This window comes from Hemibagrus wyckioides, linkage group LG11 (genome assembly GCF_019097595.1).
Source record: "Hemibagrus wyckioides isolate EC202008001 linkage group LG11, SWU_Hwy_1.0, whole genome shotgun sequence".
NCBI classification, from domain to species: Eukaryota; Metazoa; Chordata; class Actinopteri; order Siluriformes; family Bagridae; genus Hemibagrus; species Hemibagrus wyckioides.
Window position 1 is genome coordinate 4595852 of NC_080720.1, and position 11445 is coordinate 4607296.

Below are 11445 nucleotides of genomic sequence, written 5' to 3' on the forward strand. Positions count from 1 at the left end.
TTTACCAACACGTTATTATAAAATTATTAAGTATTAATAAGCCGTATTGTAACATTGTGTGTTATTGAAGCAGGCATTCCTTTGTATAAATGTGGCTGCCTGTTATTGTGGTGCTTGATGGTTTATTTTATTAGAATAGGTGATGTAAGAGAAATGTGTGTATGGATTGTGCTGTTAGTGTGAGTTTGTGCAGATCACAATGCCCTTGCACTTGTACAGATCAAAATGTTCATGACAATGTGGCGCTACACACAAGAAGTTCCTTTGAGTGTATTTATTCTACTCCTCAACTACCCCCAAACCCTCCTGATCAGGACATCTACTCCACAGCTCACTTATGCACAAATCTGATTCTTCATTTGGCTGAGGAATCTGTCGAATGACTCTGTTGTAGCTGATAGCTGTGTTGTACCTGTCAATCAAGTGTGCTTGTCAGACAATTAGTGTCCTTTTAGGACAGTCTGAAAGTCAGCTTGGTTAATTCCCTTCAAGTTTGAGCATGTTTTATACCATATCTATCCACATTGTTGTGGATACAGCAGTCTGTGTTTTTGCTGTAAGTGTGAGTTAGGCAATAAAAGAGAAGGTGCATTGTTTTCACAATTCTTCATGATCAAGCTTCTTCCTTGATGACACTATAGTATGAGGCTATGAGGGTAAGACATGTAAGTGTGATATGACAAACAGCAGAAACATTAGTGTGTGCAGGAAAATGATCTCAGAAATGTAATACATGTGAATATCTGGAGGTGTTCTTCCATAGTAGCACCAGAAACATCTAAACTTCAGACACTGTGCTGTTAATTGTTTATTGACTCTGGTGAATACGGGCATGGAGCTGAGCTCAAGTGGTTAAGGCTCTGGGTCCTTGACCGGAAGATCAGGGATTCAAGCCCCAGCACCCAGCAGTTGCCACCGTTGAGCCATTGAGCAAGGCCCTTAACCACTTTCCGCTCCAGGGGCGCTGTATCATGGCTGACCCTGCGCTCTGACCCCACCCTCCAAGGCTGAGATATGCGAAGAAAAAATTTCACTGTGCTGTAATGTATATGTGACAAATAAAGGCTATTTCTATTTCACACACACTTCCTGTACAGCTGTCTCACACAGAAAACAGGGGAAGTGGGCGCAGCATCTCTTTTTGGTTAAAACACAGATAAAGACACGACACATTCACAGAGCAGGACAGAGACAGTAACAGCGTGTAACAGAACAGGAGCTTTAATATCTTTCTGAAGTGGAGTTGGTGTGGAGATCTGTGAGAGTGAACGCAGGATGAAGATCCTCCTCATCTTCACCCTCTGTCTGATCTCAGGTAAAGAAATGCACTTCAAAATAATCCTCACTATCAGCAGCAGTGTTACATGAAGGAAGGTTTTGATCAGATGGATATTTGGTGTTTTGTTAGATGGAGGAGCCTCAAAGGAAGTAACAGGATATTCAGGAGGAGGAGTCCTTATCAAGTGCAAGTATGATACAGAATACAGACAAAATACAAAATATTTCTGTAAGGGTTCATGGCCAGGCTGTTCTGATCAAATAATGACAGAAGTTAAAAACCAGTGGGTAAATTCAGGAAGATTCTCACTGTATGATGACACCAAATCAGCAGAGTTCTGGGTGATGATCAGAGAGCTCACTATACAGGACACTGGGACGTACCAGTGTGGAGTTGATATAAAGTCGTGGACAGACATTTACACCACTGTGGAACTGAACATAAGGAAGGTAAGTCTCCCACCACAGCCTTCTGATTATGTTAAAAAAAAATCTCTAGTGCATTAGTAGGGGTGGAAAATACAAGGTATAAAGTTAATTGTCATTTTCAGTAAGACTTTTTACATACTTTTAACTCACTCAAGCCTCAAACGGGAAGCCAAATAACCCACTGTGGTCATATGTATATACAGTATATACTGTAGAACTCTGTAAGTGTTGTTAATCAGAGCTTTGACACAAATACCCGTATAAATTGATCTGACTGGTTGGGTTTTGCAGATCTATCAAATGAGAAGTCCATCAGTAAGACTGTCCATGCAGGAGGAGATTTGACTGTCAGCTGTAAATACCCAGAATCCCTCAGGACTAACCCTAAGTTTCTCTGCAAGCAGAATCAAAATGGTGCTTGCTCTTACAAAGAGGAAAGTAAAAAAAATGTAACTATGGGGAAATTCTCCCTGTATGATGACAGAGCAATACAAACCTTCAGTGTGATTATTAGAGATGTAACTGAGCAGGACTCTGGTGAATACTGGTGTGGAGCTGAAGCAGCCTGGACATCTGATCATGGATACAGGGTTTATTTCACACGGATCAACCTGACAGTTACTGGTGAGTTTGTAGAGACATGGAGACACACTGAATTAACTTTTCTGATATAACAGATATTACAAAGGCTTGTTTGTGATTATAATGATAATGGCAGTACAAATAGGCCAGTTATTTTTTAAGATGAAGCTTGTTAATTGAGGAGATTTAACTGATGATATTTAATAACATGCTGACTTCTGCACTTTATGTAAAGATTTTCATCAGGCTCAGAGTTTGTTCTCTCCTCGCCCTGTGCACATGTCTATTTTTGCTACACTGCACTTCCTGTCATTTATCAGATTATTATTATTTGCAACACAGCAATGTCTTACTGCAGTCATTTATTATGCTTCAGAGTCACTTGTCCCATTTTCAACTTCATTACCACAATCATCATCATCATCTTCATCATCATTATCATCATCCACACTTCTCACAAATACATCTTCAACTCCTACAGGTGATTCTGCTCAGATGCACATAGTCTAACAACATGATTTTGATGAATCTGGTCCCATATGAAAGATCAGCATGTAGGTTAAAGTGACTGTCTGTTTCTCTTCCAGGATTTCCAGCTTCCACTGTGATCACTGTGTCTGTAATTCTGCTGCTGTTTCTGATTGGAATCATAATCCTCATTGTTATTGTGCAAAAGAAACACAAGATGCAAGGTTAACACACACACACAGCTCACATGCAACACATGGTAAATTTTCATTTCAGTTCATTTCAGAGTGTAACGTGTTTAATAAATATGAATGAATGAATGAATGAATGAATGAATGAATGAATGAATGAATAATTTTCTGTGTGTTCTTCCTGTGTTCTTCAGGTTCTCTAGCTTCCTCAGTAGTTAGATTTGGTGCAGTAAATTTTTGGTTTGAACGAGTGTGTGGATGTGTGTGTGTGTGTATAGGATGTGTGGATAAGCTCCGCCTCCACTTTGATTCTAAAGCTTCTATTAATCTACTAAACAAAATGCATAGTGTTTCACCATTTCCTATTTATTTATGTCACAAATATTTCAGTCACAACATTTGTTTTCTTTTTTTTTGTAAGATGTGCAGTGAGAGATTCTCACCCATATGTTCCATTTTGAGTCTAGTTCTTCCTCATATTGTCTCAGGGAGATTTCCTCACCATCGTCACCTCTGTCTTATTATTATTATCATTTTCATTCCTCTGTGGTGAATGCTGTTCACTGATGTTCAGTTTAAACTGTATTTTTCTTCCTCTGTTACACTCCTTGTGCTCCTAGAGGGCAGTAGAGGGCTTCTGGCAGTAGAGCAGTTCACACTGACATGGAGTAATACATATCATCAGTAAAGTTAATTCTGGAGCACTGAGAGGAAAAATAACTCACACGGAGAAAGATGCTCACATGCAGAATACTAATATTAAACACTCAAACACCTTCACATGACCCCATGCAGTTTGCGTATCGTCCCATCACCCCGACCCTCCATCTGGCCCTCACACACCTGGACAATAAAGACACTTACCGACGAATGCTGTTCATTGACTTCAGTTCAGCATTCAATACGATCATTCCTCAGCACCTGATCAAGAAGCTGAGTCTGCTGGGCATCAACACCTCCCTCTGCAATTGGATCCTGGATTTCCTGAATGGAAGACCTCAGTCAGTCCGGATCGCGAACAGCATCTCCAGCACCACCACACTGAACACTGGAGCTCCTCAGGGCTGTGTGCTCAGTCCACTGCTGTTCACTCTGCTGACTCACGACTGTGCAGCAATGCACAACTCCAATCACATCATCAAGTTCGCCGATGACACGACCGTGGTGGGTCTCATCAGCAAGAATGACGAGTCAGCGTATAGAGAGGAGGTGCAACAACTAGCAGCCTGCTGTAAAGTCAATAACCTGTCTCTGAACGTCGACAAGACTAAAGAGATGGTTGCTGACTTCAGGAGGAAAAAGAGTGACTATTCTCCACTGAATATCGATGGGTCCATCGTGGAGATCGTCAAGAGCACCAAATTCCTTGGTGTTCACATGGCGGAGGACGTCACCTGGTCACTCAACACCAGCTCTATCACCAGAAAAGCCCAGCAGCGTCTCTACTTCCTGTGAAGGCTGAGGAACGCTCATCTTCCACCTCCCATCCTGACCACCTTCTACAGAGGGACCATCGAGAGCATCCTGAACAGCTGCATTACTGCCTGCTCTGGGAATTGCACCGTCTCGGACCCTTCAGCGTATAGTGAGGACAGCTGAGAAGATCATCGGAGTCTCTCTTCCCTCTATTACAGACATTTACTCCACACGCTGCATCCACAAAGTTAACAGCATTGTGGATGATCCCACACACCCCTCACACACACTCTTCACCCTCCTGCCATCCGGAAAGAGGTCCCGAAGCATTCGGACCCGCACAACCAGACTGTTAAACAGTTTCTTCCCTCAGGCAATCAGGTATCTCAACAGAGAACTGAGCTGAGCTGGACACACACACACACAACCAAGATCTGATCTCAGCAGGAGAACTGAACTGTGCTGGACACGGACACACACACACACACATACATACATAACACACATGCACAAAAGCTGAGAACTGCGTTCCATGAAGAACTGAACTGAACTGTGCTGGACACAGACACACACACACACACACTAAATTGTTCTGTTTGCACGCACGTCACTTTACATTTCACTTTAAATTTTTTATATTAATCCTGTTTATATGTGTCAATTTCATATTTGCTCTCACTGTGTACACTGTTATTTGCACAAAAGTCGGTCTATATGTTGTTTGTCTGCACTGTCTTGTCTTGTCATCCTGTGCACTTCTGTTGTATGTCTAGTTTATCTCTTGCACCTTAAGTATAGTTTAGTTTTTATTGCACCTTAAGTATAGTTAATTTTATCTCTATGTTTAGCTCTATGTTTGTCTGCGTCACTGTACTTTGTCTGTGTGACAGAGTGGTGAAAATGAATACTACACATCTCTGTAAGAATCAACTACGCCACCCTGGAATTTATGACCATGGAACACTACACACCCTTAACTATGTAAAAAAAAGGGCACAGGTTCAACTTTCTTACCAGGGATGGGCAAGAGATGTGGATACAAAAATATAAGCTTTATTATCACAAACTAATAACCTTATAAATAACAAACCAAAGCAATATCTAGCTTAAAATGATCATGATTCCAATTGCTGCTGATCTCCTTCAAAAGAAATAAACTAAGAACACACTCAAACACACAAACTTACAGAGCTGTGGCCAACTAATATCAGGTGGGCTAAAGCAGCATATGTTTTACACAATCACACACTACCAATGCACACATTCACACTCACTCGATACCCAGTGAGATTGTTATTAGTGATCAACACGGCACAACACAGCACACAGTGATGAGAAAACACTTCCACCGGAAAAGAGTGAGAAAGTCAGCCTCCCTGTATTTTAGGCCCACAGCCTCTGTAACCAAATAGAAACAAAATTAGACTAAATAACACTCACATGAATAAAATAAACAAACACAACTTGAATCAATTTAAAAACTTAACAGAAACCAGCATGGACACCACACCGTATAGAAGCCCAGAGATGATACTAATGAGAACGTACTAGATAATACAGCCGTCCGCCACACCAAAGCAGAGCCGGTAACCATACGAACAGTGTAAAACGCGAGGATGATGCCGACAGTTCGGGAACAAGGGTTCGGTCAAACAGGCAGTCTAACAACACACAAGCTGTAAATTAGATTACTTCACATATGACTACGATTGATACAAAGATGCTAACATTAACAAACATAGAAAAATACTAAACTATGCTGCTATAATGCTTACCTTACAGGTACATACAAAGTAATTGACCCATGATAAGGCAAACCATGATGTAACTAGCCAAACTGCTAACAACCATACGCAGGCAGGCACATGAGAATGACACACACCTGACTGACGCAAACCAGCCCCTTATACACACCTGTGGCTGCTAATAGGCTACCAACACCGTGACATCACCACTGGGAGGGTCTAACTACCCTGCCACATCTGTGTGATATGTAGCACCTCTGGTCTAGGAGGAACATTGTTTCACTTCAACTTTCACTGTGTACTGCATCAGCTATATATGGTTGAAGTGACAATAAAGCTTCTTTGACTTTTTAACTTTGACTTGACATGATTAGACACTGTAACTGACCAGAGGCTCATTTTTGTGTTGGACATTTGAAAGCATTCGTATTGTGCCAATATAGTTCACACATATTTATACACACTTCCTGTACATCTTTCTTACACAGAAAAAAGGGGAAGTGGAAACAGCCTCTATTTTTGGTTAAAACACAGATAAAGACACGACACATTCACAGAGCAGGACAGAGACAGTAACAGCGTGTAACAGAACAGGAGCTTTAATATCTTTCTGAAGTGGAGTTGGTGTGGAGATCTGTGAGAGTGAACTCAGGATGAAGATCCTCCTCATCTTCACCCTCTGTCTGATCTCAGGTAAAGAAATGCACTTCAAAATAATCCTCACTATCAGCAGCAGTGTTACATGAAGGAAGGTTTTGATCAGATGGATATTTGGTGTTTTGTTAGATGGAGGAGCCTCCAAGCAAGTAACAGGATATTCAGGAGGAGGAGTCCTTATCAAGTGCAAGTATGATACAGAAAACAAAGATAACCAAAAATATTTCTGTAAGGGTTCATGGCCAGTCTGTTCTGACCAAATAAAGACAGAAGATAAAAACCAGTGGGTAAATTCAGGAAGATTCTCACTGTATGATGACACCAAATCAGCAGAGTTGTGGGTGATGATGAGAGACCTCACTATAAAGGACTCTGGGACGTACCAGTGTGTAGTTGATAAATCTATGTGGAAAGACATTTACACACCGGTGGAACTGAAGGTAAAGAAAGGTGAGTCTCCCACCACTACCTTCTGTTTATCTTCACAAAGCTCTAGTGTTTTCCCTTGTTCAAGGCTGATAAACCAATCCTATTTCTGTCCATTTTATATAGAATTCCCAATTATGTTTTAAAAATCCATTTAAATCCAAACCACTTTGTTTGAATACTAATCACTAATAACCTGTAACTGATCATCAGGGCACAAGGACTGCCTATATGAGTTAATTGATCTTCATATGTTTATGTTACTGTAAAGGAAGAAAATATTCTGATCTTGTAGGGGAAAATTCACATAAATTTAAATGAATATGAAGCAATAAAATCTTCTTGACTTGAATACCAATTTAATGTGTTTGAATATCCAATCCAACACAGTCTAATCCAGTGCAGATTAGAATCACCTGCCTGTTTCACCAAACATTTTTCTGTCAACCATCATTTACTACCTCGTTTATTTACCTTGAGTCAGTAGTTAGTAATTAATTGATCTGATCATGATGTGAACTTACCCCTAACAGGGTCCTTGGTCTCTAGAGAAGTGACTGCATATGCAGGGGGAGGAATCAACATCAAGTGCAGATATGAGGATGAATATAAAGACAAACCAAAATCTTTCTGTAAGATCAGAACAAATCAGTTGTGTTTAAATCGAGTAACAACAAAACCAGACAGTGAATGGACACATCATGACAGATTCTCAATTCATGACAACAGAAGTGCAGGATACTTCAGTGTGTTTATCAGAGAGCTGATTACGGAGGACACTGGATCATACGGGTGTGGTGTTGTTGTGTCTGATGAACTGGAGATCTACACTGTAGTGAAGCTGAATGTAAGTGAAGGTGAGGAGCTAAAATGACATGTTTTAAGCAGAATAAATGTGCTGTGATCGTATTTCTATGCAAATATACTGTAGAAGTGTGTAAGTGTTGCTAATCAGAGCTTTGAGACAAATAAACAAATAAACTAATCTGATTTATCTGCAGATCTGTCATATGAGAAGTCCATCAGTAAGACTGTCCATGTAGGAGGAGATTTGACTGTCCACTTTAAATACCCAGAATCCCTCAGTGGTAACCCCAAGTTTCTCTGCACAATGAAGCTGCTAAATTTTGCTTGTTCTTATAAAGACTCTGTTAAAGAAAGTAGAAAAAATGTAACTATGGGGAAATTCTCCCTGTATGATGACAGAGCAAAACAAACCTTCAGTGTGATTATTAGAGATGTAACTGAGCAGGACTCTGGTGAATACTGGTGTGGAGCTGAAGCAGCCTGGACATCTGATCATGGATACAGGGTTTATTTCACACGGATCAACCTGACAGTTACTGGTGAGTTTGTAGAGACATGGAGACACACTGAATTAACTTTTCTGATATAACAGAGGCTTTGTTTTGAAGAACAGAATCAGAACACATCCTACCCAAGACTATTCTCTGATATTATTAGCAGTTAGTGAATAGAAAAATGATGTGATTAAAAAATAGAGCAGTTATTTTTCAGAAAGAGAAGCTTTTTACCACATAGAACTGAAGTGATCTAGCTGATATTATCTGTTAACTTTCTGACTTCTGTTTTTTCATAAATGATGTGATGAACAGATTTTTATTAGACTCAAAGTCAGTTCTTCTTGTGCACATGTGTATTTCTACTTCATTTCACTTCCTGTGACTTGTGATGTATTAATAGCAACAGAGCAATTTTTCACACATCAGTCTATAACTGGTGATTTTCTCAGCTAACAGCAGTCAGTATTTCTGAAGTTCCACACATACAAAGTGTATACTGTGTTTGTTGTGTTACATCTGTACTGCTGTCAGTCCTACACTACATTCACTCACTTAATGTCATTTATTATCTAACTAAACTTTTCACTGCTTTAGATCCACATGTCCCAGTTTCAGCTTCAAAGCCAACACAACCTCCATCATCATCATCATCATTATCATCATCATCATCATCTTCATCATCATCATCATCATCATCATCTTCATCATCATCTCCATCAACTTCATCTTCATCATCATCGTCATCATCAATGACATCATCATCACCATCACCACCATCACCATCATCATCATCACCACCACCATCATCATCATCATCATCATCACCACCATCATCATCATCATCATCATCCCCACTTCTTCTTCTGACAAATAAACACAAATCTTCGTCTACTTCATCTTCTCCTCCAGCAGGTGATTCTGCTCAGATGCACATACTCTAACTACATGACTTTGATGAATCTGATTCCTTATGAAAGATCAGCATGTTGATTAAAGTGACTGTCTGTTTGTTTCTATTCCAGGATTTCCAGCTTCCACTGTGATCACTGTGTCTGTAATTCTGCTGCTGTTTCTGATTGGAACCATAATCCTCTTGGTGGTTTTTCAAAAGAGACAAAAGTTGCAAGGTACAGCACACACACACACACACACACACAACATATAAAATATTTAAGACATTTGTTTTGTGTGCATGATCATTAGCGATGCTGCCTCACTACTCCAGCTTATGGGGTTCAGTCCGGAGTTTGGTTTGCTGTCTGTGTGGATTTTTTTTCCATCACGTTTGGTGGCTTTAAATGACCCCTAGATACTGTATTGTACTGTATACTTGTGTGTGTGTGTGTGTGTGTGCCCTAAATCTGCTCCACCACGGCCCTAATTAATACTTCATGTTCAGTTAGAGGAGGAATGATACAGTGATTCTGTCCATTTACTGACTACTTTACTGCTTCTTTCTGCAGGTTCAGCTTCTACTCCTGGAAGGAGGTCTGTCAAAGACACAGGAAACAACCAAGGGGTAACTGATGAATCATTGTGTGTGTTCAGTACTAAAACATCATCTTTGAAAAGAAAAAAAACGTATATTTGTTGTTTCTGTTCCTCTTTGCTCTCAGGTTCCTCTTGATGTCTGTGAATATGAGGAGATTAAAGACACCAGACGACTTTCTGCCTCAGAATCTGGAAATTCCACAATTTATGCAATGGCTCATCTACCCACAAGCCCCTGTGATTCTGCTGTTTACTCGACTGCTCAACTACCCACAATCCCCTCTGATCAGGACATCTACTCCAATGCTCAGTTACCCACACGTCTCTCAGCTGGGGAATCTGCTGAAGATCTGAATTACACAACAGTGAGTTTTCATACCAAATCCACCAGCTCTAACGATGCAGATTCTCCAAAGATTATCTTTAAGAAGGCAGAGGTCTCGTGTGAATATGATTCAATCAGTCATGTTACTTCATCTGGCTAGTTTCTCATCATTACAGCTCCAAAGGTGTGGTGCTGGAAGTCTACTGTTTGTTTTTCCCTGTTTTCTTCCTAATTTGGTCTTGGTCATTTCCCACAACAAGGGAAGATGTAAGCTTATCCCTCTTCCGTCTTTTTTTAAAGGCATTTTAATAACTGTTCTTGGACACCCAGTGTTTAAACTAGGAATTTCTTTTGACTTTCTTAAAATCTCCTTATGGTCACAGCTTAAAATTCACTTTACTCACCAACTAATATGCATCATATTTATTATTAAGTATTATTATTTAGTTATTAAGTATTAATAAGCCGTATTGTACCATTGTGTATTATTAAAGTAGGCATTCATTTGTATAACTGTGGATGCCTGTTATTGTGGTGCTTGATGTTTTATTTTATTAGAATAGAGGTAAGAGAAATGTGTTTATAGATTGTGATGTTAGTGTGAGTTTGCGAATAAAATAGCAAGTGCATTGTGCAATGCTTCAAACTACTTCCTTGCTGACGTCTGGAGCAGATAATAGCAGGGGTTTTGGTGGAGGAGGACAGCATTAATATGCCGAGAGCCTAGCCCAGTTTACTTATGCTGTAGGCTACTGTCTAGATCATTTTTGGAGTAATTTTTGCCTGTCATAATCAGTTGAGTCAACAACATACAGTTGTCAAGCAGTCAGTCATTTTGAATGGTTTTAGATTTACTTTTGCTTAATTGTGTTTGATGCAGTAGGTGTGTTTCCCATTTGTAAGACGAATACAGAAAAGGTAAAACCATTTGCCAGGGTTGACAGGTTGTAAAAGGATCTCCATCCCAAAAAAAAACATAACAGACAAAACTAACAAAAATCCTGGTACTGGAAAATGGAAATTTGAGAAACAGTTCTGTATATCACAAAAACATTGTCTACAATTTTTGTAATAAAACTGTTATAAACTTTAATAATTGCCCATTCTGGCAACCACATTTAACTCTTATGTCT

The 11445-nt window shown here is 39.8% G+C and overlaps 3 protein-coding genes and 1 long non-coding RNA gene across 9 annotated transcripts in view; 3 read left to right on the forward strand and 1 right to left on the reverse strand.

Annotated features, from left to right (window-relative positions):
* LOC131361537 (polymeric immunoglobulin receptor-like) overlaps positions 1-1016 on the forward strand; it is a 5148-nt gene extending 4132 nt beyond the window's left edge. For all 6 annotated transcript variants that reach the window (XM_058402717.1, XM_058402714.1, XM_058402715.1 and 3 more), the window contains one exon: positions 1-1016. This exon is cut by the window's left edge and continues 696 nt beyond it. The gene's annotated coding sequence lies outside the window, so the exon portion shown is untranslated.
* Positions 1017-1180: 164 nt separating this feature from the next.
* LOC131361541 (polymeric immunoglobulin receptor-like) lies at positions 1181-3706 on the forward strand. The gene is made up of 6 exons (XM_058402725.1): positions 1181-1315; positions 1409-1732; positions 1999-2331; positions 2666-2770; positions 2877-2981; positions 3569-3706. Exons 1-6 carry the CDS (start codon positions 1276-1278, stop codon positions 3634-3636), a joined length of 975 nt encoding a protein of 324 aa, XP_058258708.1. The 5' UTR covers positions 1181-1275; the 3' UTR covers positions 3637-3706.
* A 1916-nt stretch (positions 3707-5622) lies between these two features.
* On the reverse strand, positions 5623-6485 carry LOC131361543 (uncharacterized). Its single transcript, XR_009206042.1, has 3 exons — positions 6140-6485; positions 5913-6040; positions 5623-5762 (listed from the first exon to the last, which is right to left on the reverse strand). It is a non-coding gene; the product is annotated as an uncharacterized LOC131361543 (long non-coding RNA).
* Positions 6486-6640: 155 nt separating this feature from the next.
* LOC131361536 (polymeric immunoglobulin receptor-like) lies at positions 6641-10472 on the forward strand. The gene is made up of 8 exons (XM_058402710.1): positions 6641-6802; positions 6896-7216; positions 7726-8049; positions 8194-8538; positions 9091-9408; positions 9519-9623; positions 9960-10015; positions 10113-10472. The coding sequence occupies exons 1-8, from the start codon at positions 6763-6765 to the stop codon at positions 10470-10472; spliced, it is 1869 nt and encodes a 622-aa protein (XP_058258693.1). The 5' UTR covers positions 6641-6762.
* Positions 10473-11445: the final 973 nt, after the last annotated feature.

Excerpts from the sequence above, each read along its gene's own strand:
- LOC131361536 (XM_058402710.1), top strand. The coding sequence starts at position 6,763 with ATGAAGATCCTCCTCATCTTCACCCTCTGTCTGATCTCAG. Across the intron at positions 9,624-9,959 it reads AAAGAGACAAAAGTTGCAAG|GTTCAGCTTCTACTCCTGGA; the intron begins GTACAGCACACA and ends TTCTTTCTGCAG. Across the intron at positions 10,016-10,112 it reads ACACAGGAAACAACCAAGGG|GTTCCTCTTGATGTCTGTGA; the intron begins GTAACTGATGAA and ends CTTTGCTCTCAG.
- LOC131361541 (XM_058402725.1), top strand. The coding sequence starts at position 1,276 with ATGAAGATCCTCCTCATCTTCACCCTCTGTCTGATCTCAG. Across the intron at positions 1,733-1,998 it reads ACTGAACATAAGGAAGGTAA|ATCTATCAAATGAGAAGTCC; the intron begins GTCTCCCACCAC and ends TGGGTTTTGCAG. Across the intron at positions 2,771-2,876 it reads TACATCTTCAACTCCTACAG|GATTTCCAGCTTCCACTGTG; the intron begins GTGATTCTGCTC and ends TTTCTCTTCCAG.